Here is a 21,838-nt window from a genome sequence, read left to right on the forward strand (position 1 = left end):
TTTTTTTTTTTAATCCTCACCCGAGGATATTTTCCATTGATATTTTAGAGAGAGTGGAAGTGAGAAGGATAGACAGAGAGAAATATCGATGTGAGAGAAACACATCGATTGGTTGCTTCCTGCATACCCCCGACCAGGGCCCTTGCTGGGGAGGAGCCTGCAACCAAGATATGTGCCCTTGACCGGAATCGAACCCGGGACCCTTCAGTCCACAGGCCGACGCTTTATCCACTGAGCCAAACGGGCCAGGGCAAGACCAGACAATTCTTCATGGTGGGGGCTGTGCTCTGCACGGCAGGGTTTTGAGCAGCACCCTTGACCCCCACCCATTAGATGCCATGAGCTCTTCTCCCCACGTTGTCACAACCAAAAATGGCTCCAGACATCACCAATGTCCCCTGAGGGCACAGTCACCCCCAATTGACAACCACTGCTGTTCACAAAACCAAGCACGCTATTCTTTTTAAAAGAGACTTACTGACTTGTGAGGGTTGATTTTTGACTGCATGCGGGTTTTGTCTTTCGACTCTAAGCCCCATCACAAGAAGGTCCAATATGCATTTGGGTCCCAAGCATGGACTTGACCTTCAACTCTGTTGAACTGGAACTTCCTGCTTAGTCATAAGTTGATGGCCTTTCCTCCCCACTTTGGGAGGCAGACAAGGGAGTTAGCACTGGGCTGCGATGTAACCTGTCTACCCCCGTCTCCTCATAGGTAACATTGGGGTAAGGTTAGTATTCGCCTCCCATGGTGAGTGAAAGAGAATCCACGTAAAGTGCTTAGAGCCAAGTCTGGTTCAGAACGAGAACCCGCTGAAGGGTGCTTTTGGTTGGCCCTGCCGTTCCCTTGATGGTTGATATTTGCCAGAGGGAAGGAAGGAAGGAGAGCTGGTGGGGTCTTAACGTGTCCCCTCAGCTATTCGTTAGACTCTTTGGGTTATATGTGGCAGGAATGCAGCCTGAACAAGGCAAAAAAAAAAAAAAAAAAAAAAAGCACGCGGGGGTGGGGGGGTTGGGGGAGGAATTATTTATCAGCTCATATAACACACTGTTAAGAGGAGTGTGTTTATTTTCTGGGACTGCTGAAACAAAATGCCCTAGGTTGGGTGGCTTACAACAACAGAAATGTATTCGCTCCCAGTTCTCAGCCACACGTCTGAGATCGAGGTGAGGGCAGGGTGGGTTCCTTCAGGAGCCCTGGGGGAGAACCTGCTCTGTGTCTCTCCTGGCACCCCTTGGCTTGTGGATGCGTACGATCCTTCCCCAGTTAAATATTTTCAGAGGAGACAGGGGATTCACTTCCCATAATCCTATCTACTGGCTTAGGGACTACCATTCCCTGGGTCGCTCCTCCTTCTTCTCGCAGATTCCCAAAGACCAGCACATCCTTCGGTTCCTGCGGGCTCGCGACTTCCACCTGGACAAGGCCCGGGAGATGCTGTGCCAGTCCCTGAGCTGGCGAAAGCAGCACCAGGTGGACCTCCTCCTTCAGACCTGGCACCCCCCTGCCCTCCTGGAGGAGTTCTACGCGGGGGGCTGGCACTACCAGGACATAGGTGCGTTCCTTGACCTACGTAACATCAGTGCATCCCTGGTCACTGCTGAATGCACTGTGAATACCACTTTCCAGGCTTCTTATTTCTCCTTTGGACTCTTCTGGGCATCTGGAGATGACTGCCCAGCTGTGAAGGTGGCAGAGCTGGGCTTGAGGCAAATAGTGCCTTGGGGCTGCCACAGCAAATGACCTCAAACTGGGCAGCTTAAGACAACAGAAGTTTATTCTCTCCCAGTTCTGGAGGCAGAAGTCTGAAACCCAGGTGTCAGCAGGCCGTGACCCTCTGCAGGCCCTAGAGTAGCATCCTTCCTTATCTCTTAGAACTCTGGTGGCCCAGCCTCACTCTAGTCTCTGTGTCTGTCTTCGCATGGCCTTCCTCTCTGTGTATCCTCTGTGTCCTCTCTTCTTTTTCAAAATATGTTTTTATTGACTTTTAGAGAAAGAGGAAGGGAGAGGGAGAGATAGAAACATCGATGAAAGAGGAACATCATCGATTGGCTGCCTCTTGCACACCCCTTACTGGGGATCAAGCCCGCAACCCGGGCATATGCCCTGACCAGGAATCGAACCAGCGACCCCTTGACTCAATCGCTGAGCCACACTGGCCAGACCTCTCTTCTTCTTATAAAGACCCCCAGTCATTGGATGTAAGGCCAACAACGATCCACTGTGATCTCCTCTTGAGACCCTACTTCCAAATAAGGCCACATTCTGAAGTTATGGGTGGTTGTGAATGTTGGGGAGATATTATTCAACCTACTATAAATTTGGGGGGGTTTTTAAAATTAAACTGCCATTGAAGCCAGTGCCTCGCATGATTTTCACTGCCCTTTATATACAAATTCCATACACAGTTGGCCCTTGAACATTGCGGGGATTATAGGCACTGACCCACTCTTGTGCAGCTGAAAAATCCATGTATAATTTTTGACTCCCCAAAACTTAACTACAGTCATCCTTTGGTTTATGCAGGGGATTGGGTCCAGGACCCCTTGAGGATATCAAACTCCACAGATGCTCAAGTTCCTTATATAAAATGGTGTAGAACAATGCATTGATCTTCTGGTGGTGGAATCCCTGGATGTAAAACCCAGGAATTTGGAGGGCTGACAGCATATTTATTGAAAAAAAAATCCGCATATAAATTGAGCCAAACCCATGTTGTTTAAGGGTCATCTGTATGTTGAACAGAGCAAATGCTTGACTCTCCTGAAGAACGGGCTGAGACATTGTCCTTCAGGGAGTCGGTCCTCATTATTCACCTACTGCATTTATCGCCCCCAAATCAATACTCAGGAAGCGTTGGTGGTCATTCGCGGACGTGTGCAGAGAGCCCGCGCTGCACGCCCCCGGCTGAGGTGGAACTGGGCGTCTTTCTGCCTTCCTGCTCCAGCGCTCAGACTGGAAACAGCATCCTTTTTGCAGTCTACTTAGTGCCACTTTCTTTATCTTTATTTTATTTTTGTGCGTTTGGTTGTGATTTTGCTGTTTACAACGGCCTCCAAGCATAGTGCAGAAGTGCCGTCTCGTGTTCCTAAGTGCAAGATGGCTATGATGTGCGTGAGTTAGATCAGACCTGCATTATAGTGCTGCTGGCCGTGCGTTCAATGTTACTGAATCAACAAAGTATAACTGAATAAGGTGTCCTTAAATAGGAACACAGAAAACAAGGTTATGTATTGACAAAAATATTATGACTAGAGGCTGGCAGTGGGTCTGTATTCGATACTTCAGTGCTCAAGGTAATTGTAGAACAGCTAACGAGAATAACAAGAATCGACTGCATTGGTCTCTAATTCCTTATTTTTCCTTTTTGCTTTGGCTGACAGAAAGCTAACAGCTGACTTTTATCTACTCTCTCCATGCTCCTTCGTTACATGGCTCATCTCCTTTTTTAAAGTTTTTAAATTAACCTTTTAATGGTAGGACAGTTAGGGGTTTTCACAATAGTAGCGAGGGTCATACAGAGAGTTGCTGTATGCACCTCACTCCGTTTCCTTTACGGTGTAAACCCGTGTATTTAGCACCTGCTCTGTTTCTTTCACCATGATTAGTGTCAGCCCCTCGCAGGAACAGGCAAGCTATTAGTAAATGATGGAGGGATGGGCCACGGTGAGGCACAGCCTGGCCCTGCTTCTCTGAGGAGGGTGAGGTCTCACCACGGCTTTGACCCGCCCTCTCGCCAGCATTCCCTACACTGCGTCCCCCCTCTTTGCACAGACGGCCGCCCCCTGTACATCCTGCGCCTGGGCCACATGGACACCAAGGGCCTGATGAAGGCCGTGGGGGAGGAGGCACTGCTGCAGCACGTGAGTCGGGGTCCCCCATTCCCTGGAGCCCCCGGGGCTGCCTGCGGTGAGCAGCCCAGTGCAGGCTCGCCAGCGCCCTGTCTACCCTCCAGGTTCTCTCCGTCAATGAGGAAGGACAGAAGAGATGTGAAGGGAACACCAGGCAGTTTGGCCGTCCCATCAGGCAAGAACCCGCCAGGGAACATGCCCCTGAACAGTACAGACAGCCAGGCTCACTAAGCATGGCCCTTCACAGAAGTGTCCTCGCTTGATCCTCACAGCGATCCTGTGAGGCAGGGACCGTGCCTTCCCGTCCTTTATGGGGGAAACTGAGGCTCAGAGTAGTGATGCCCTCCCCAGGTTGCTAAGCGGGTAAGTGGCAGAGCTCATGCCATGTGTCCTCCTGGCCTTTGCCTTTTGGGACACACCCCTCCCCCAAGTGCACCCTGACTCTATCTCCCCAGGCATGCAGACTCGCAGCTATTCCCCTCTGGCCACCCCCCCAACCCCCACCGACTTCCATGCCTGAGCCCAGTTTCCCACACCAGCACTCACAGCACCGTCGCCCCCAAAGGCACTGGACCTCTCCCCTCTGTAGAGCAGGACCAGTATCACCAGCTCTAGGGCTTCTTCATGGCGTGTCAGAAACAGTAACTGTTAGGAGATGCATCTAGAACTTACTGTGTAGCAGATGCTTTCCTCAGCACCTTGATTCCTGGCATCCTTATCCCAGTCCCAGGAGGGAGGAGCAGGCAGGACCTGCTACTGAAGCTTTCATCCCAAGTCCGGACCTTGATGAAAATTACCTTACGTCGCCATTGGGTGCTTTCCTAAGGGGACATCTCCTGGGGTGGGGTGGGGAATGGATCACTCAGGGTCCTGGCCGAGGCAGAGTTCATCTGGGGTGGCTCAGATGACAGGGCTGCAGGGTGTGGTGGTGGTCTGGCAGGGTGAAGGGAACGAAGCTGGGGTGGAGAGGCTTCCAGGGACGAGTGCAGCGGTAAAACTGTCATTTTCCTGATGAATTAGTACTAATGCAATGGAGGCACAGAGAGGTTAGGTAACCTGGTCAAGGCCACACAGCAGGTGGCAAACCCAGGAGTGCTTGAGCTCTATTTTGTTATCAGCATCTTTGCAGCAATCAGTAGTAATAAGCAGCTTTTACCAAGTGTGTGCTATGTGCCTGCCCTTTACATATACGTCTCATTTAGTCCTAACAACAGCTGCTTGAGTTGGAGACTATTACTGTCATAGCCACTGTCCTGAGGAGGAGGAAGTTGCCCAGGTCACACAGCTTTCAAGGGTGAAGGTGACACTGGAATTTGGGGGCCCCGCCTCCGAGCCCACACTCTGAGCCTCTTTGCCACGTGGCCTCACCATGGTGGCAGGATCCAGGAGTGTCCTGTGGGCCCCGCCCCTTCTGCTCCCAGCCCTGCCTCACTGAGCCTGTCTGTCCCTGCCTGTCAGCCCCTGGGTCCCTGCAGGGGGGCTGGGGACCTTGAGAGGTGGCAGGGCAAGGTGGAGTGAGGGCTCGTGTCTTGCAGCTCCTGGACCTGCCTGGTGGACCTGGAAGGGCTCAACATGCGGCACCTGTGGCGGCCGGGGGTGAAGGCCCTCCTGCGGATGATTGAGGTGGTGGAGGACCACTACCCCGAGACGCTGGGCCGGCTGCTCATCGTGCGCGCCCCCCGCGTCTTCCCTGTGCTCTGGACGCTGGTAAGAGCAGGGGCCGGAGATGGGAGGGGACCCTCTGTGAGCGGCCCTGCCTGCTTGTCCGGTGTCTTTTCTTCTAACCCAGACACCATCAAGTTCACCACTGCAAAGTGCACCATTCCGTGATTTTTAGTGTCTTCACAGAGCTGTGCAGCCAGCACCACTACCTAATTCTAGGCCGTTTTCATCTCCCCAAAAGGAAACCGTCAGCAGCCACTGCCACCCTCCTCCCCCGGGCTCCTGACAGCCACGAACCTACTTTGTGTCTCTGTGGGTTTACGTATTCGAGACATTTCATATCAATGGAATCAAACTGGATGAGGTTATTTGCGCCTGATTCCTCACTCGGCATAATGTTTTCAGGCTCATCCACGGGGCAGCGTTTCTCAGGACTTCATTTCTTTTTATGTTTGAAATATTCCACTGTACGGATAGAGCACATTTTGTGTAACCTTTGTCCTGCTTCGTGGACACTCAGAATTGGACAGGCTTCCCGGGACCCCTGTGAGCAGGTTCTGAGGATCCTATGCTACCGGGATAGTCAAACGTTTTGCCCACGACCCATAGTAAGAAATACACTTTACACTGCAGCCCTGCACATGCATGCGTGTACACACACACCACACACACACACGCACAGGCTAGTCACCATGTACTAAATTGATTTCACAATCACTGACAGGTTGTCACTTGCAGTTGAAAACCACTGTCCTGAGGTCCCTCCAGATCCTACAGACTCAGAGTTAGCATCTTACCCAGTGCCAATGTGTGTGTGTGTGTGTGTGCACACGCACGCACACACACACACACACACACACACACACACGTGCGCGCATGCCCACATTCAGTGCCCACAAAAGCCTGAGAAGCACTGCTGTAAGTAGAGGTTTGACCAGAATAGAGATTCAAGAGTTTAAAGTTAAACAGACTCAATGTTTTACTAAGCACCTACTATGTGCCAGGCACGTCTCCAGGCCCTGAGGATTCTGAATGCATGAGCCACTGTGTTTCCCCCTCAACATCGTGGGGGTGGGGAGAGTTAAGTCAGATAACCCCACACAAGTAAGTAACGCTTCATGGCTCCCAGTGACATGGGCATGAGGACAGTCAGGGTTCTTGGGGAGACTAAGCCAGGCAGGGGTTGGCGCAGGGGGATAGTTTCGATTGGGGGAATGAGGAAGGTCCCGCTGAGAAGGGAACTTGTGCTGAGACCTGAGGAGGGAGCAGGAGTCCGGGAGGGCAGGGCAGAGGGAAGGGCATGGCAGGTGACCTGCACAGCATGGGCTAGGGCCCGGAGGCCGATGCGCTTTAGAAGAACTGAAAAACCGTGCCGGGGGCTGGAGCCAAAAGGAGCAAAGAGGCCGGCTGCCCCGAGGAGCTGGGAAGACAGATGCTCAGGGACCAGTGCTGCCAGGTCCAGGCTGTGGCGAAGAGGGGACCTTGTCCTGGGGCAGTAGGGAGCCCTGGAGGCTTGTCAGCCAGAGAGGAGGAGCAGACTTCCGGGGCAAAAACTTCTCTGGCTTCTGGGACTAAGTCAAAGCTGGGCTGGGGAGCAGGAGCTGTGGGAGGGACAGGCAGGACCTGCTACTAAAGCTTTTTATCCCCAAATGTCCTGATCTTTGTAAAAACTGCATTCTTTTTGCTGTTGGAGATTTCCTAAGAGGATGTATAGTGGGTGGGGGTGGAAGCCAGCAGTTGGCGTCCTGGCTGAAAAGCAGATTCACCCGATGGATGGCGCAAATGCAGGGGTGGGGTGACAGGAAGGAGCCCCTTGCAGTGGTGTGAGTGAGACGGAGAGGCCCCTAGGGACTAGCCGCTGCAGCAAGCCCTGACCACCCAGGGCTGCAGGGACAAGGGGAGGGGATAGCCTTGTCATCAGAGCCCCTGAGAGCTGGAACAGGGTGAGGGTGGCAGCTGCCAGAGGAGCTGTGGCTTCCAGGGACCCTGAGGTGGGGGAGGGGTAGGAGAAGAAGACCCCCCCCCCATCTCCTTCTTTCCTTCCTTCCTTCCTCCTTCCTCCTTCCATCCCTCCTTCCCCACCTATTTACTGAACCCGATACCACACCAGCACTGAGGATCTCGTGAAAAGCCTGATTGACATGCAGCTTAGAGTGCAGTGTTGAGATTCCATCTGGGATAAACAAAACATGGGCATCCATACGGTGGAATAGTATTCAGCCATAAAAAGGAAGCACGGATAAAATACTTTCTTTTTATAACTCATGGAGGCACCACGAACACATCATGCTAAATGAAAGAAGCCAGACATAAAAGGCCTCATACCGTATCCGTTTATACAAAATGCCCAGAACAGGAAAAACTGTAGAGACAGGAAGTAGACTGTGGTTTCCAGGGGCTGGGAGGCTTGGGACAGGGAGTGACTGCTAATGGGGGTGGGGGTGTCCTTCTGCGGGGAATTAGAAACTGTCTTGGAATTAGATAGAGGTGACAGGTGCATGACATACTGAATGAGCTAAAAGCCACTGAATCATTCCCTTTAATGTGCTTAATTCTGTGGTGTGCAAATTACTTCTCAATTAAAAAACAACTTTTCATCTTGTTCCATCTCCCCCATTTCAGATCAGCCCCTTCATCAATGAGAACACCCGCCAGAAGTTCCTCATCTACAGTGGCAGCAATTACCCCGGAGGCCTTGTTGACTACCTGGATAAAGACGTGATCCCCGACTTCCTTGGGGGGGAGTGCCTGGTGAGGCTGCGGGGGGGGGGGGGGGGGGCGCGGGACTGGAGGAGGGGCAGTGTGTGGCCTCGAGGACCTGGGCATGCTGGGGCAGGGCTTGTTCTAGAAGCTGCCCCAAATAGAGGCGACTCCTCCCTGAAGGAGGGCAGCCTTCCCTTGCTTCCTTCAAACGCAGTGAGGGAGTTTCCAGAAGTCCAGAGACCAGGCCAGACAAAGGCTTACCCACCCTGCATTCCCCATCCAAGCTAGGTTGCTAGGATGCAGTCAGACTTACCGTTTGCTATAGGGGGATGTGACTCAAATGGCCCAGAGGCCTGGACCCCACAGCCAGTGTACCCAAAGGAATTTATCCCCAACTCACAACCACAGGGGTGAGATACTAGGCATGAACCTGCTCACAGCTGTCTTATCTGGCTGTGGGAGGGCAGGCCCCTCTCCCTTCTCTAATAGAAATACCAAGCAGCACGTTTGCATGATTTGGGGATCAAAAGCAGATTTCCTAGGAATTTTGCCAAACTTGCCTGTTTTCTCCACTTGTCCTGATATGTCTGCATGACTTATATTTAGCGAACGGGCCTGCAAGACCAGCAGAGTGGGAAGCAGTGCGCGCCTGGGAGCCTGATATGGGCTTGTGCCCTGGCTCAGCCACTTTCTGCTGCCTTACTTCTCTGAGCCTCTGTTTTCCTCCTCTGTGAAATGGGAAGAATAATAGTTCCTACTGCTTTGTTGTGGGTCAGGTGGTTACCGGCAAATAGGGTCAAGGAAGCCCAGTGCCCAGCTCACGAAGAGATTCCTGTTGTAAGTGTGGTTTCAGGGGACACAGAGCCTGACTGGGCCCTAACCTACCACCTTTGTCTTTGTACCCCAGTGTAATGTCCCCGAAGGAGGGCTGGTCCCCAAGTCCCTCTATCTGATGGAAGAGGACCAGGAGCATGCAGAACAGCTGCACGAGTGGCGAGAGACCTACCAGCCGGCCAGTGTGCTCCGTGGGGCTCCCCATGAGGTGCTGGGGCCCTGGCCTGGGAGGACCCCCTGGGCTGGGGTGTCATTATAGGTCAGGGTCTCCCAGAGTAGAGGGTTCTCATGCTAGCGATTTGCTGAGGGCAAGCTCGTAGGAGAACCCTGTAAGGAGAGGTGTGGACACGATGGATGTGGGCAAGAATTGAAGGTAAGAGCCTGTTTCAGCCACAGTCTATCCCAGCCCGACCTGTGGGGAGGGCTGGACGTGCAGGGCCCGGCAGTAAGCTCTAACCACCTGTACCCTCTTGTCTGTCAGTCAGTGGCTGTGGCTCAGCACCCAAGGCAGGGTGGACCTCCCAGGCATTTCAGTTAGAGGGGGATCCATTCTCAGACCTCGCCTGTCCCCATGCAGGTTGCGGTGGAGATTCTGGAGGGGGAATCAGTCATCACCTGGGACTTCGACATCCTACGAGGGGATGTGGTGTTCAGCCTGTGCTACGCTAAGCAGGCCCCCCAGCCGGGGCCCCGGGAGCCTGGGGCCAGGGCCAGCGGGCAGCTGATGGACAAAGGGGGGACCCAGGGTGCAGATTACAGCCCTGTGGAGGCCCCCCTCATCTGCCGGGAAGGGGAGAGCATTCAGGTTCGAATTCCTTGGTTCATTTATTCATTCATTATGCAGGACTGAGTGTTCAGTGTGTCAGGGTTTGGGGGCACAGCAGTGGACAAACAGGACCTGGTCCTCGGCCTCAGGGACCTTGTGGGACAGTGGGGGAGAAAGACAGATCCTGGCAGACCCAGGACCCAGACCTCAGGACCCCAGCCCAGAATCCCCTGCCACTCGTGCCAAAGATACAGGTCTCCAAGCTCCAAGCCGGACGGGATGACTCAGAGCCTGTGGGTGTGGGGTTTGCGATCTGCACTCCTCCTTCTCTCCGGGTGATCGCTGACTCACAGTCAGTTCCAGAACTGGCACAGCACAGAAGCTGGAGGTCTGCAAACAGAACGCGGATCTGGCACCAAACATGAGCCACCCTGCTGACCTCACATCCTCCACGAGGCCAGTGCTTACAGGTCAAACATCACAGGCCCCCAAACACACACTCACCCACCCACACATACATGCACTCACTCACATACACATGCACTCACACACACACTCACACTTACACATGCTCACACATGTGCTCACATAAGCACTCAGACATACATGCACACACAGCACACACACACACACACACACACACAAGTACTTGCGAGCAATGCAGAGCTTCCTGAAGGTTCCATGGGGAGTCTACCACACCAGCACCCCCAGGGTCTCACTGAACATCCATGCCCTTCCCTGAAGAAGTTGCTCTTCTCATAACAGCTAACACCCCTCTTTCTTGATCTCTCTTGGTTCTCAATAAGCTCTAACCACCTGTGCAGCTCCCTCCCAAGTCCCTCTCCAGAACTCCTCAGTGTGCAAAGCCCACTCAACAGAACAAAAGCCCAACACAATCCACGCAGTTAACCTGGCTACACCCCTGCTGTCCTGCAGCCCCACTCCCAGTCCGGGCCCCCTCCCCCAGATTCAGAGGAGACTCTCAGGTGCCAGGGATCTGGGGGTAACAGTGGAGGGGAGAAATGATGGTTCCGGGAAACGCTTGCGGCGGTTCTCAACCTGTGGGTCGTGACCCCTTTGTGAGTGGAACAACCCTTTCATAGGGGTCGCCTAAGACCATCGGAAAACACATATATAATTAGATATTGTTTTTGTGATTAATCACTATGCTTTAATTATGTTCAATTTGTAACGATGAAATTGGGGGTCACCACAACATGAGGAAAGGGTCGCGGCATTAGGAAGGTTGAGAACCACTGACTTAGAGGAAGGACGTGCTGGTGGGCAGGTTGAGAAGGGGGCTCTGTCCCCAGGAGGACCAGAGCCTCAGGCGCGGCTGCTGTTTCAGGGCTCCCACGTGACCCGGTGGCCCGGCATCTATCTGCTCCAGTGGCAAGTGCATGGCCCCCCTGGCAGTGTGGTGGAGGACGTCCTGACGGCCCTGCACAGCCCTGGCCCCAGGTGCAAACTCCTCTACTACTATGAGGTGCTGGCGTCTGAGGACTTCAGGTAGGAGGGGCTGGGACTCAGCTCCTGGGCGGGAAGGGCCCCAACTCCCCTCTAGGCCAGGCTCGGGGCATTGCATTCACCTCCCCTGTTTGCCTCCCAGCCTCTCCAGGGTGGGGCACTGGTACGTCAAACATTCCCCGTGGTTCAGCACCTTAGTGTGAGAAATTGGACACCATGTCAAAACTGCCTCAGCGGCAGACTCTCCCCCTCAAATGAAACCCTGGACAGAAGCTCAACATACCAGATTGACTAGTGGACTAGTGGGGGGAGCCTGAGGTCCTGCTATTTGGACCTCCCCTCACGTCTAGAGTTTCATAAAACAGCGTTCGGACTGTTCTAGAACAGTCTACAACAGTGCCTCACAGACAACTCTTATCAAAGAGACAGGGAAATACAATGGCTAAGACCCCCAGCACTTCCTGGTTGCTGTGTGACCTTGGGGGAGTCACTTCACCTCTCTCAGCCTCGAACTGGAGCCCCAACGTTGTGGGTTGTCATGAGATGAAATGGTGGAGGGAGCCTGCCATTCAGTAAGCACTCGATAACAGAAAGAAAAAAAAAAAAAGCAGAGGGTGAGGAGGTGCAGCAGATGGCTTCTTTAGGCCTTGCATTGTATCTTTTAAAAATGCATGTGATTTTGCATTCTGCTTCATGAAGTGCCTGTTAGTTTCTGTCTAAAAATAATGCTCTAGAGGCGGTCCGAGATGATGGTGTAGAGGCCGCAGAACTCGCCACCTCCGCCACCTCCTCCACCTCCTATGAGCACATTGGAAAGTCACCTACACTTAGAGCAAATCCTCCTGAGAGACACTGAGGGCTGACTGAGCAGCTTCTGGGCAACAAAAGAGAGGACGAGAGACGCATAGAGGCTGGGGAACCGCAAGAGCTCTTGGAGATCTGAGGGAACTCTTTCGGATTGGAGGTGCTGGTGAGCGCCATTGTTTACACCCCCCTCCACTAGATGGCACCGGGGAGCTCTCTCCAGGAGTTCTAGCTGACCTGCAAGGCAAGGGTATGCCTTTCCGGCCACCCTGCTCTGGAGCTCCCTCCGTGGGACCAACAAGGTGCTGTGGCACATGTGCATAACCAGATCCACATGGCACTGCCACACACACACCAGGCCACTCCTCCTGGAGCCAGAGGGGCTCAGAAATGTAGACACAGGCATTTGGGGGCTGCTGCCTCTAGGAGGGTAGGTGGGGAAGGAGGAGTGGGCTGGACACTGCTCACTAGCCTGTCTGGTCAACATGGGGGATCAGGATGCCCTGCCCCTCATTAGCCTCATGAGAGAACCAGTTTCAAGGGCTGTTTCCTGGCCACCCTCAGTGGGCAGGCGCCAGGTTGGGCCCTGAGGGGTGGGGGACAGATAGACAGAGTCTGCTGTCATGGAGCAGGAGACCACATCATCACAACAGTGTGTAATTATGTGGGGCGATGGATGCCACGAAGGTATTCCAACCTGGGGTCCTTATCCGAGGTCACACAGCCAAGAGGTGCTCGAGGTCCTAACACAGGACGCCGTCAGAGCACAGAGCAAGGGGCCTGGCACAGCGTGGGTGGGGTGTGGGGGAGGCGTCTGGGCAGTGACCTTGGAGTTGAGATCTAAGTGGTGTGCCCGCAGATCACCTGTGGGTCTTGTCAAAATGCAGCCCAAGAGTGTATGCTCGAACAAGCTCCAGAAAACGGTGGTGCTGCTGGTCCCTGGACCACACTTTGAGTAGCCAGGCCCTAACACTGCATTGTCCAACCAAATAGCTATTAGCCACAGGTAGCACTTTAAACTTGGCAATTAGAATGAAATGAAATTAAAATTTCAGGCCCAGCCAGTGTGCCTCAGTGATTGAGCATTGACCCTGCACCAAGAGGTCACTGGTTCAATTCCCAGTCAGGGCACATGCCAGGGCTGCAGGCTCGATCCCCAGTAGGGGACATGCCTGAGGCAGCTGATGATCTTTTTAATCTCTCTAAAATCAATAAAAACATATATATTTATTATTATTATTTTAATATAACAATAATTTTAATATACGTTTTTATTGATTTCAGAGAGAAAGGGAGAGGGAGAGAGAGATAGAAACATCAATGATGAGAGAGAATCATTGATCAGCTGCCTCTTGCATGCCCCCTACTAGGGATTGAGCCTGCAACCTGGGCATGTGTCCTTGACTAGAATTGAACCCGGCACCCTTCAGTCCGCAGGCAGACGCTCTATCCATTGAGCCAAACCGGCCAAGGCAATAAAAACATATTTTTTAAGATCAGTTCCTCAGTGCCCAGTATCCCCACCTGGCCAATGGTTGCTGTGATGAACAGAGCAGATATATGTCCACCATCACAGAAAGTTCTGGAAAGTTCTACTCTACTCTGAAGTTTGGACTGGGAGTTAGCTAGACAAAGTGGGCAGGAGAGAAAGGCTTTTGGCAGGAGGCACAGACATGCAAATGTCCCAAGTCAGGGGAGATGGGTGTCAGAAGAGATGAAAGGAGGTGGGGGGTGAGGCTGGAGATGAGCTGGGTACTCAGGCTGTGGGACGCCTTCTGGGCTATGCTACGGTCCCCTGTCAGGGAAACCCCTGAATGGTTTGTGGCAGGTTGGGCTCTGCAGGGGGTACCGGTGGAGCTTCATTTCTCATCTTGGCCTCACTTGCTTTCCCTCTGCACCTGTGGGAAGAGGCCTGGGGCCTCATTTGCAGCATCACCAGCTTTTCCTCCGCTGTGGGCCCCAGGCCTGTATCCCCACCAGGAGGTAATACTTTGCTATCTGTGCCTTTCCTCCCAGGGGCTCCATGTCCAGCCTGGAATCCTGCACCAGCCGTTTCTCCCAGCTCAGCGCCACCACCTCCTCCTCCTCCTCCAGCCAGTCTCACAGCAGCTCCCTGGTCTCCAGATAGCCAGGACTGAGCCCCGCGGGGCAGCCCGCACGCCTACCGCGTCCTCAAGTGTCTACCATCAGAAGCCAGCTTGCCGTGCGACCTGGGACCACATGGTCTGCAGCCCCGGTCTGGACGCTGCCAAAGTTGGCATGTCGAGCTGACAGCAATGATTCAGCTTGTGGCCTGAGTGTGGTGGGAGCTTCTAAGTCAGAACCATCTCCTTTGCGCTTTGTGTAACGAAAAGCCAAGGAGTGGGGGGGGCGGGGGGCCACCTTAAGTCTGCCTGTTCTGGCAGCTCAGGGATGTCATGAGGCTCAGCCCGCCCTTTACTTCTGCCTCTGCTTGCCCTGGGATGGCCTCCTTCTCAGGTGCCTTCCCCACGGCCATGAGGCTCCTTCCCTCTTTCCTCCCAGCTCAGCTCCAGAAGAGAACTTCCTTCTCCCAAAGTTCCTCTAATCAGCCTGCCCGGGGCCCTGCTGGTCCCTGAACCAATCACTGTTGCCAGGGAAATGGAGAACACTAATTGGCCAGCAGGGGTCTATGTCCACTCTGGACTAATCACTGTGTGGGGAGGGGGTACAGTGATTGGCCATCCGGACCACCTGCTTGTGCCTGGAGCCAACCGCCCGGCCTAAAAAGCACAAAGGGCTTCTAAGAATATTGGGGTCCCCCAAGAAGAAGGGGGAAAAAATACTGGGCAGGCAGAAATGACGTGTGTTCATCATAGCATCTGATTGCATAGCGAGGCCCTGTGTCCCAAGACAGGCACAGAGAGCAGTTATATGAGTTACAGGCTTTGCTTTCTGTGGGGAGCAGCCCACTCTGGACTTGAAATCCATTTTCCTAGCACTTGGCTGGGAGGGCCTCCCCCTGGCCAGCCCTAACTTGAAGAAAATGGGAAGGTGCGGGGTTTCTGCTAAGTTTCAGGCTGTTGAATTCTCTCCTGGGAGCTCTTGAATTAGGACTCCTTTGGTTGTAAGTTATGGAGACTCACATAAAGGGTACCCATTCACGGGCACATGCAATGGGCCCATCAGGAGGGCTTGCTGCACGTATGTTGGATCCAGGTTCTCAACCTGGCACCAGGCCCCCTGTGGGATGGAGGCTGTGACTGTTGTGTCTGCCCTGGGTCAGACCTGACTCCTGGGACCAGCCCCACTATTGACAAACTCCCCAAGTTCCTGCGTGGGAGAGTTTTGTATATCCTTGGGGCCTGAGGCCATTTCTCTTTTCCTTTTCTGGGCCTCCAAAAAGACACAGGTCAGAGGTCAGCAGGTGGCAGTCTGCAGTCTGATCTGGCCCGCCTTTAGTGTTTTTGGTTTTCGCCTACAGAGTGGTTTTAAAAATTGGGGCATTTCACCCAGAAATCAGGATTTCTGGCTTCCCTTAGGCATTTGGGAGTGTTGGCAAAACAGGCCCACTATTGACACATAAAGGCCACAAACACAGTTGTTACCCTGGCTGGGCCACACCGATCCCCACCTCCCCTAGCCCACGTCACGCACTTGCCTGGCCTGCCTGGGAGAGACCTCACTGACATGGCTTGGCAGGCAGCTGGGCTCCAGTCTGGGGCCTAGAGGCCCAGCGTTACTTTTCTCTGGTAACCTTGCTTACAGCTGGGGTGATCTCTGGCCAACACCCAGGGTCACTGGGCCTTGCCCAAGGGGTGGATTTATAACCTCGGGGATCGTAGCCTTCCTGCAGACTTGGCATGATGGGGCAAGAAGAGGAAGCTTACTCCCATACCACCTCAACCTCAACCCCAAACCTGGAGCCAAGGGCAGGAGACAAACTTTGTTCTACACGAAGGGCCTCCTCCACCTCTGTAGTTTTCCGTCTGCTTCTCAGGTATAGGAACAAAATCCAAAACTGCATCCTGCATCAAGGCGTGTGTGCCCATGTGTGAGGGAGAGAGGCAGGGAGGGAGACTGGAGACATTCTCAAAGCGAGTCGCTGCCATGTGACCAGGCACTTATCACTGAGAGCAATTTGCGAACGGTCTTACTATCTTTAGATGAATTTCGAGCTTGCCCCTAAAGTCTACGTGTTATCCTGGAAGCATTTTGGGGTTGGCTGCCCTAGCACTCCCTGCACACCTATCGGGTAAGACTAGCACCCAGTGAAGGAGGGAGAGGCTTTTCCTTGGCTTGGGGTTAGAAATGGATTTTGATAACTGGAACCTGGATCTGCTGATTCCAGAGACGAGCGCCTGCCATCACAGTCCAGCTTTCATAGGAAGAGCGAGGGGCCTCAGACCCACTCAGTTCTCCCCTTCAGAGCTACCCCCTCTCTCCCTCTCTGCTTCACCCAGGCCTCTTGGCTCTGCATCTCTTTGCAAACCAGCCTCGTCCTCTCCTCTCTCTGATGCGAAGTGGCTGGCTGCCAGCATCCCCTAGACTACAACCACAGGGCTCACCGTCTCTCAGGCCGGGAGGGACACTTATCATTTCAATGCCACAGAGGGCTCAGATTGGCCCTGCACGAGTTGCATGCTCACTCCTGTGGATGTCTTGGCCAAGGGGGTGGGAAATCTGTGATTGACAGTCTCTCCAGAAGCAATAGTGGGATGGCTGAGGACCAGTCACCCAAGGACAAAGGGAGCTGGGCCAGAGAAGCAACAGATGGCCATAGTGGTGTTTGCTACGGTTCTCTGCTGAAGGTCGCTGGGGCCCACGCTGGAACATCATCAATCAATACGCCATCTTTTTACCTTGAGAGGCTTGGAATTAAAAATCCAAGGAAGGGCTGCCAAGCTCTTGGCTTCTAAAGATCCCCGGCCGCCAGGGCTGGAAGCTCCTTGGCTTGGCTTTTTTCTCCAGCTAGTTCATTAACCTGTTGTGACCAGGACAGAAACAACCCACTCACAACAGAACCTGCCCAGGCCCTGGGTTTAGGAGCCTGGGTCTTAAAATGTAGACAGGGTGGGGTTCAGGCCCAGCTGTGTAACCTCCAGCAGGTGACTTAACCTCTCTGTGCCTCAGTCCCCTCATCTGTGAAATGGGGACAGCAGTGCCTACCTCGTTCACTGCGTCGTTTTGAAGTTCACAGCCCAGCACCCGGCTCACAGAAAAGTCAGCGGTTATTCTGGTTATTTAATGCTTCTCATCCAAAGACTGCAGACTCCTTCCTGAGGATGCCTGCCACTGCTTTTCATGGACAGAAGGCTCAGCACCGGGTGCATCCGGAGAAAAGTAGGTGTCGGGACATTATTTCCCTTCCTCTTTCCCTTTCAGAAATTGCTTGTGTGTTGGGGGGCAAATCCACTCACCTAGAACAGTACCATTCGGAATGGTGTCTCCCGCAACCAGCTGGAGACTGTTCTCGCCACAGGTTGACATAAGGGGCGTGTGGGACCCCCTGGGATTTCTCCCCCTGTGATATGAATGTTCAATGAGAGTAGTGTAATTCTGTCCCTCACAGTCTGTTTCAGCCAGTGAAACAAGGGGTTTCTTGTGGGCCTGATATTTGCTCCAACCAGAAGCATTAAATGTTTTAGATTTGGACATACCTCTGCTGTCTACTTCCTAACTGGATGTTTCCCTGGGCTTGCTCAAGAATTACCCAGCTGTTGTTCCTAAGACTCTAGAGCAGCGGTTCTCAACCTGTGGGTCGCTATCCCTTTGGGGGTCGAACGACCCTTTCACAGGGGTCGCCTAAGACCATCGGAAAACACATATATAATTACATATTGTTTTTGTGATTAATCACTATGCTTTATGTTCAATTTGTAACAATGAAAATACATCCTGCATATCAGATACTTACAATTCATAACAGTAGCAAAATTACAGTTATGAAGTAGCAATGAAAATAATTTTATGGTTGGGGGTCACCATGACATGAGAAACTGTATTAAAGGGTCACGGCATTAGGAAGGTTGAGAACCCCTCCCAGCAGGGGCTGTGTCAGCCTCAGGGGTTGCAAATTGGTTCTTGGAGAAGGGGAAACAGTTTTTATATGTAGAGCATGGATGTCTTAGTTTGCTGGGGATGCCATAACAAATGATCATGAACTAGGTGACTTAAAAACAGAAGTGGATTCTCTCCCAGTTCTGGAGGCCAGATGTCAGAGATCAAAATGTCTGCAGGCTCTAGGGGAGGATCCCGCTGCCTCTTCCAGCTTCTAGTGGCTCCATTCTTCCTGGGCTATTCCTGGGCTGGTGGCCACATCACTCCTATCTCTGCCTCCACCTTCCCATGGCCCTCTCCCGTCTCCTTTTTTGTTAGAACACCAGCCATTGGATGTAGGGCCCACACTGATACAGTATGATCTCATCTCAATAAAATAATCCATCACATCTGCAAAGATCCTACTTCCAAATAAGGCCACATTAGGAGCTTCTGGATGGATGTGAATTCTAGGGACACTAGTCAACCCACTGCATATGCGTACAGCACATGAACAGACACAGTGCCGTTTATCCCTGGTATTAAATGCAGGTCCCCGGGGCCCACTCGGTGCTGCTGACTTGGAATCGTGGGAGTAGGTTCCTGGATTCTACTTGCCAGGTGAACATGAGACCCTGCCATCCATCTTCCTGGGCCACTCTGCCCTGCCCCCTGGGGTTGACCGAGGAGCCTCAGGCCTGATGTCAGGAGGGGGAGGGTCCTTCCAGGGCAACATCCGTCCTTCCCAGGAGCTCGCTTGGGATCAGCAGGGTGCTGGCGGCCACACCATGGGATTCTGAAAAGGCTCCTTGCTTTGAAGCAGGAAGCCAAGGACTGCCACTTGGGGAGCAGAGGAGGTGGGGTTCCTTTGTGACAGCGTGAGGGCCACCTGTCTCCACCAGCTTGTTACCCAGCCCTGCCCAACACATCTGACTGAGAGAGAGGAGACACCCTTGCCTGCCCTGGTGCCATGCATGCACTCACTCCCTGTGGCCTTTCCATGGTTTCGCTGGAGCTGTGTGTGAGGACTCTCAAAGGAACAGCCAGCTGACTCAGGGGTGCGGCCGGGGTTGAGAAAGACAGAGGTCCCAGAGCAGGGGAGCTGGTCACCGCTGACCTCTGTCTCCACAGTGTTAACCTTTGAAACCTGTAAAGAATTTTTGTGAGTTTGCTTGAGCCAAACTGTTGACTTATGCTGGGAAGCAGAATCTCAACAAATTGAGATAATGCTCTGGAAAATGGCAGGTTACATCTGTATTTATACAATGCAATCAAAGGAAAGGGGAGTAGCTGGGTTACATGAAAGCCATTGGTGATAGACTAGAGACGCAGGAGAAAGCAAAGTGGGGGTGGGAGGGGGGATCCCTGGGATTGGATAGACACATACTTAGGTGGGTGCAGGAACAATTAACATGATTATGAAGGAGTTTGTGGTGTCTGCCCGGGCACATTAGGTTGTGCCCCAAGGGGTCCAGAAAAAGGGAAGTTACAAGTGACCCAGACATTTCAAGGGTATGTTATTATAGATAAAAAGAGACAGATAGGCTCAGTTAAGGTAAAGGTTGACCTTGTCAGTGAAGACACTGGCCTAGGATGTAACTACCCACCATAACTGCTTTTAGTTAAAGTTTTATTTCAGACCATCCTTTGTGGTTACTTTAGGTCTGAGTCTAGCAGGCCTTCCCTGAGCTTGTCAGGTTCACATGTGGCCCCTTTTGTCCACAAGAGGATCGCCTCCAGAGGCCCCCCTGGGATTTGGGTGTGGAGAGAACAGAGCAGGAAGCCAAGGACTGCTCCCTGTGGCCCAGAGACAGCCTCTGGGGCCAATTCTTCCTCCGAGGCCAGACCTCCGGGGCCTCTGTGGAGGGGTCTCAGGGCACTGGTGTGGGAGATTGGGCAGGGCCTGGAAGGAGCTGGAAAGAGCCGGAAGGAAAGGTGCTGGGTGGCCCTCAGGGATGGCAGAGGCAGTTCTCGCAGCCCCTTTCCCTCCCCTCCCTTCAGTTCCTCCTCACACACAAGGCATTTCTGAGGAATGGGGGTCCCCAGAAGGCACAATTTGAAACCTCTGACTTAAGAGTTTTCTGGAGCCCAGATTTTTCTGAGACAGACCCCTTTGAGAATCTGTTCAAAGCTGTGGCATTGCACTTGAATTCTGTTTCCATTGCCCACCCTTTGGTTCTGGAATTGAAACTTTTTTCCGGAGTCTTTCCTGATGCTGGAGTTTTATAAAGAGAATCCCAGCCGCTGAGCTATGTGTCACCTTGGTGACTAACTGCCCAGCACAGGACTCCCAGCGTTCCAAGTTGGACCACCACCACCATGAGGTGGGGAGGAGCCTTGCACTGCCCTAACTAGACCATGTTAATCCCCAGCTCACAATCCTGGAGCTTCATGACTTCAGCTCTTTGTATGTTTATGTCACACATGTCCCTGCACCACCAAAGGTAGGTATTGGAATCTCAGACACTTTTCTGCCTCTTGCTCCATGTCCCATGTAAGCTCTACAAATGCCCCAGCCAAAACGTGCCTCTCCTGGAATGGCACATTATGACTGTCAGACTCTTTGGGTTGCCAGAGACCCCAAAATCTAACACAATCTGCTTCAGGCAAAAATGAGGATTTATTGGTCCAGATAATTGGGAACTCCAAGAATGACACTGGCTTCAGGTATAGCTGGATCTAGGGGCTCAAATATCCCCCTTCTCTCTTGGTTCGATTCTCCATGTTGGCTTCACTCTCCTCCTCCATGTGGCCCATACCCTGGAAGCTGGATAATCCCAATGGAGATTTTCCCCCCCAGGTCCCTGCAGAAGTTCCAGGGTGAGCTCTGAGCTCTGGTCAACTGGGACATAGGCCTGTCTCTGAACCATTCGCTGATGCCACCTGGACTTGGCGGGGGGTGGGGTGGGGGATGCCAGCCAAGCCACAAGGATGGAAAATGGGGAAGAGGTAGTGCCCCAAAGCAACTTGATGGAGGCTTGTGGCCCTCGTAGAGCAGGAAGGAAATGCCAGTTAACCCCCAGGAGCAGCCTTCAACCCACGATAAATTAGTATTGGCTCATAAACACACCAGCTTCCCCTTTCCTAGAGGCCCCAGCCGTGAGCCTGGCTGTCCAAGGTAGGGAACTGCTCACTAACGTACCACGTACAGGCTGCCTTCCCTTCTCCCCTCATCCAGGGATTCCTGGGGTCACCTCCCAAATACTCTACTAGCCCACACATCCTTGTCTCAGGTTCTGCTGCTGGGAGGACCCAGCCTCAGATGGGGCAGATATTAAAAGAGGGACTGGATGTCGGGCAAAGATAACAGATACCCCCATGACACACTAAAAAAAAAATCCTTGGGGCCAGGTACTGAATGAGGGACCCCGCTGGCACGCCACAAGCCCTCTTCAGGTTCTGCCTCGAGCCCAAAGCCCAGCAAGCCTGTGCACAGAACTGGCATTGCCAACTCAGCCAAGGACAGGCAGAGAAGCCCCTGCAGAGGCTGGCGCTTGGAGGACAAGGCCTTGCACAGCCCGTTGCCTCAGAGCCTTGGGGGTGCCCTCTGCTCCTGACTCAGGGGTCTGGGGTGGGGCCCAGAAGTCTGCAATCCTAGAACATTCCTGGGGATACATTCTGACTGCAGCCAGGATTGGGAACTGGCCTGAGGAATATGCCGAAATGATCCTAAGGTGCCCGGAAACTGGCTTGAGGTCGTGCCACTGTGTCCTACTCTTGATCATCAAAGCAGCGCAGGGCTGCTTTGTCCAT

At 53.1% G+C, this 21,838-nt stretch overlaps 1 protein-coding gene across 1 annotated transcript in view; it reads left to right on the top strand.

The window, feature by feature from the left end:
• Positions 1-17,705, top strand: part of SEC14L5 (SEC14 like lipid binding 5) — a 44,019-nt gene extending 26,314 nt beyond the window's left edge. The window contains exons 8-16 of the mRNA XM_059693091.1: positions 1,367-1,556; positions 3,776-3,864; positions 3,957-4,027; positions 5,388-5,559; positions 8,137-8,265; positions 9,125-9,259; positions 9,629-9,856; positions 11,166-11,326; positions 14,105-17,705. Coding sequence (XP_059549074.1) covers positions 1,367-1,556; positions 3,776-3,864; positions 3,957-4,027; positions 5,388-5,559; positions 8,137-8,265; positions 9,125-9,259; positions 9,629-9,856; positions 11,166-11,326; positions 14,105-14,216 — 1,287 coding nt within the window. The 3' untranslated portion in view covers positions 14,217-17,705. The remainder of the gene's footprint in view (positions 1-1,366; positions 1,557-3,775; positions 3,865-3,956; positions 4,028-5,387; positions 5,560-8,136; positions 8,266-9,124; positions 9,260-9,628; positions 9,857-11,165; positions 11,327-14,104) is intronic.
• The last annotated feature ends 4,133 nt before the right edge of the window (positions 17,706-21,838 follow it).

This window comes from Myotis daubentonii, chromosome 4 (assembly GCF_963259705.1).
Source record: "Myotis daubentonii chromosome 4, mMyoDau2.1, whole genome shotgun sequence".
Classification (NCBI taxonomy): domain Eukaryota; kingdom Metazoa; phylum Chordata; class Mammalia; order Chiroptera; family Vespertilionidae; genus Myotis; species Myotis daubentonii.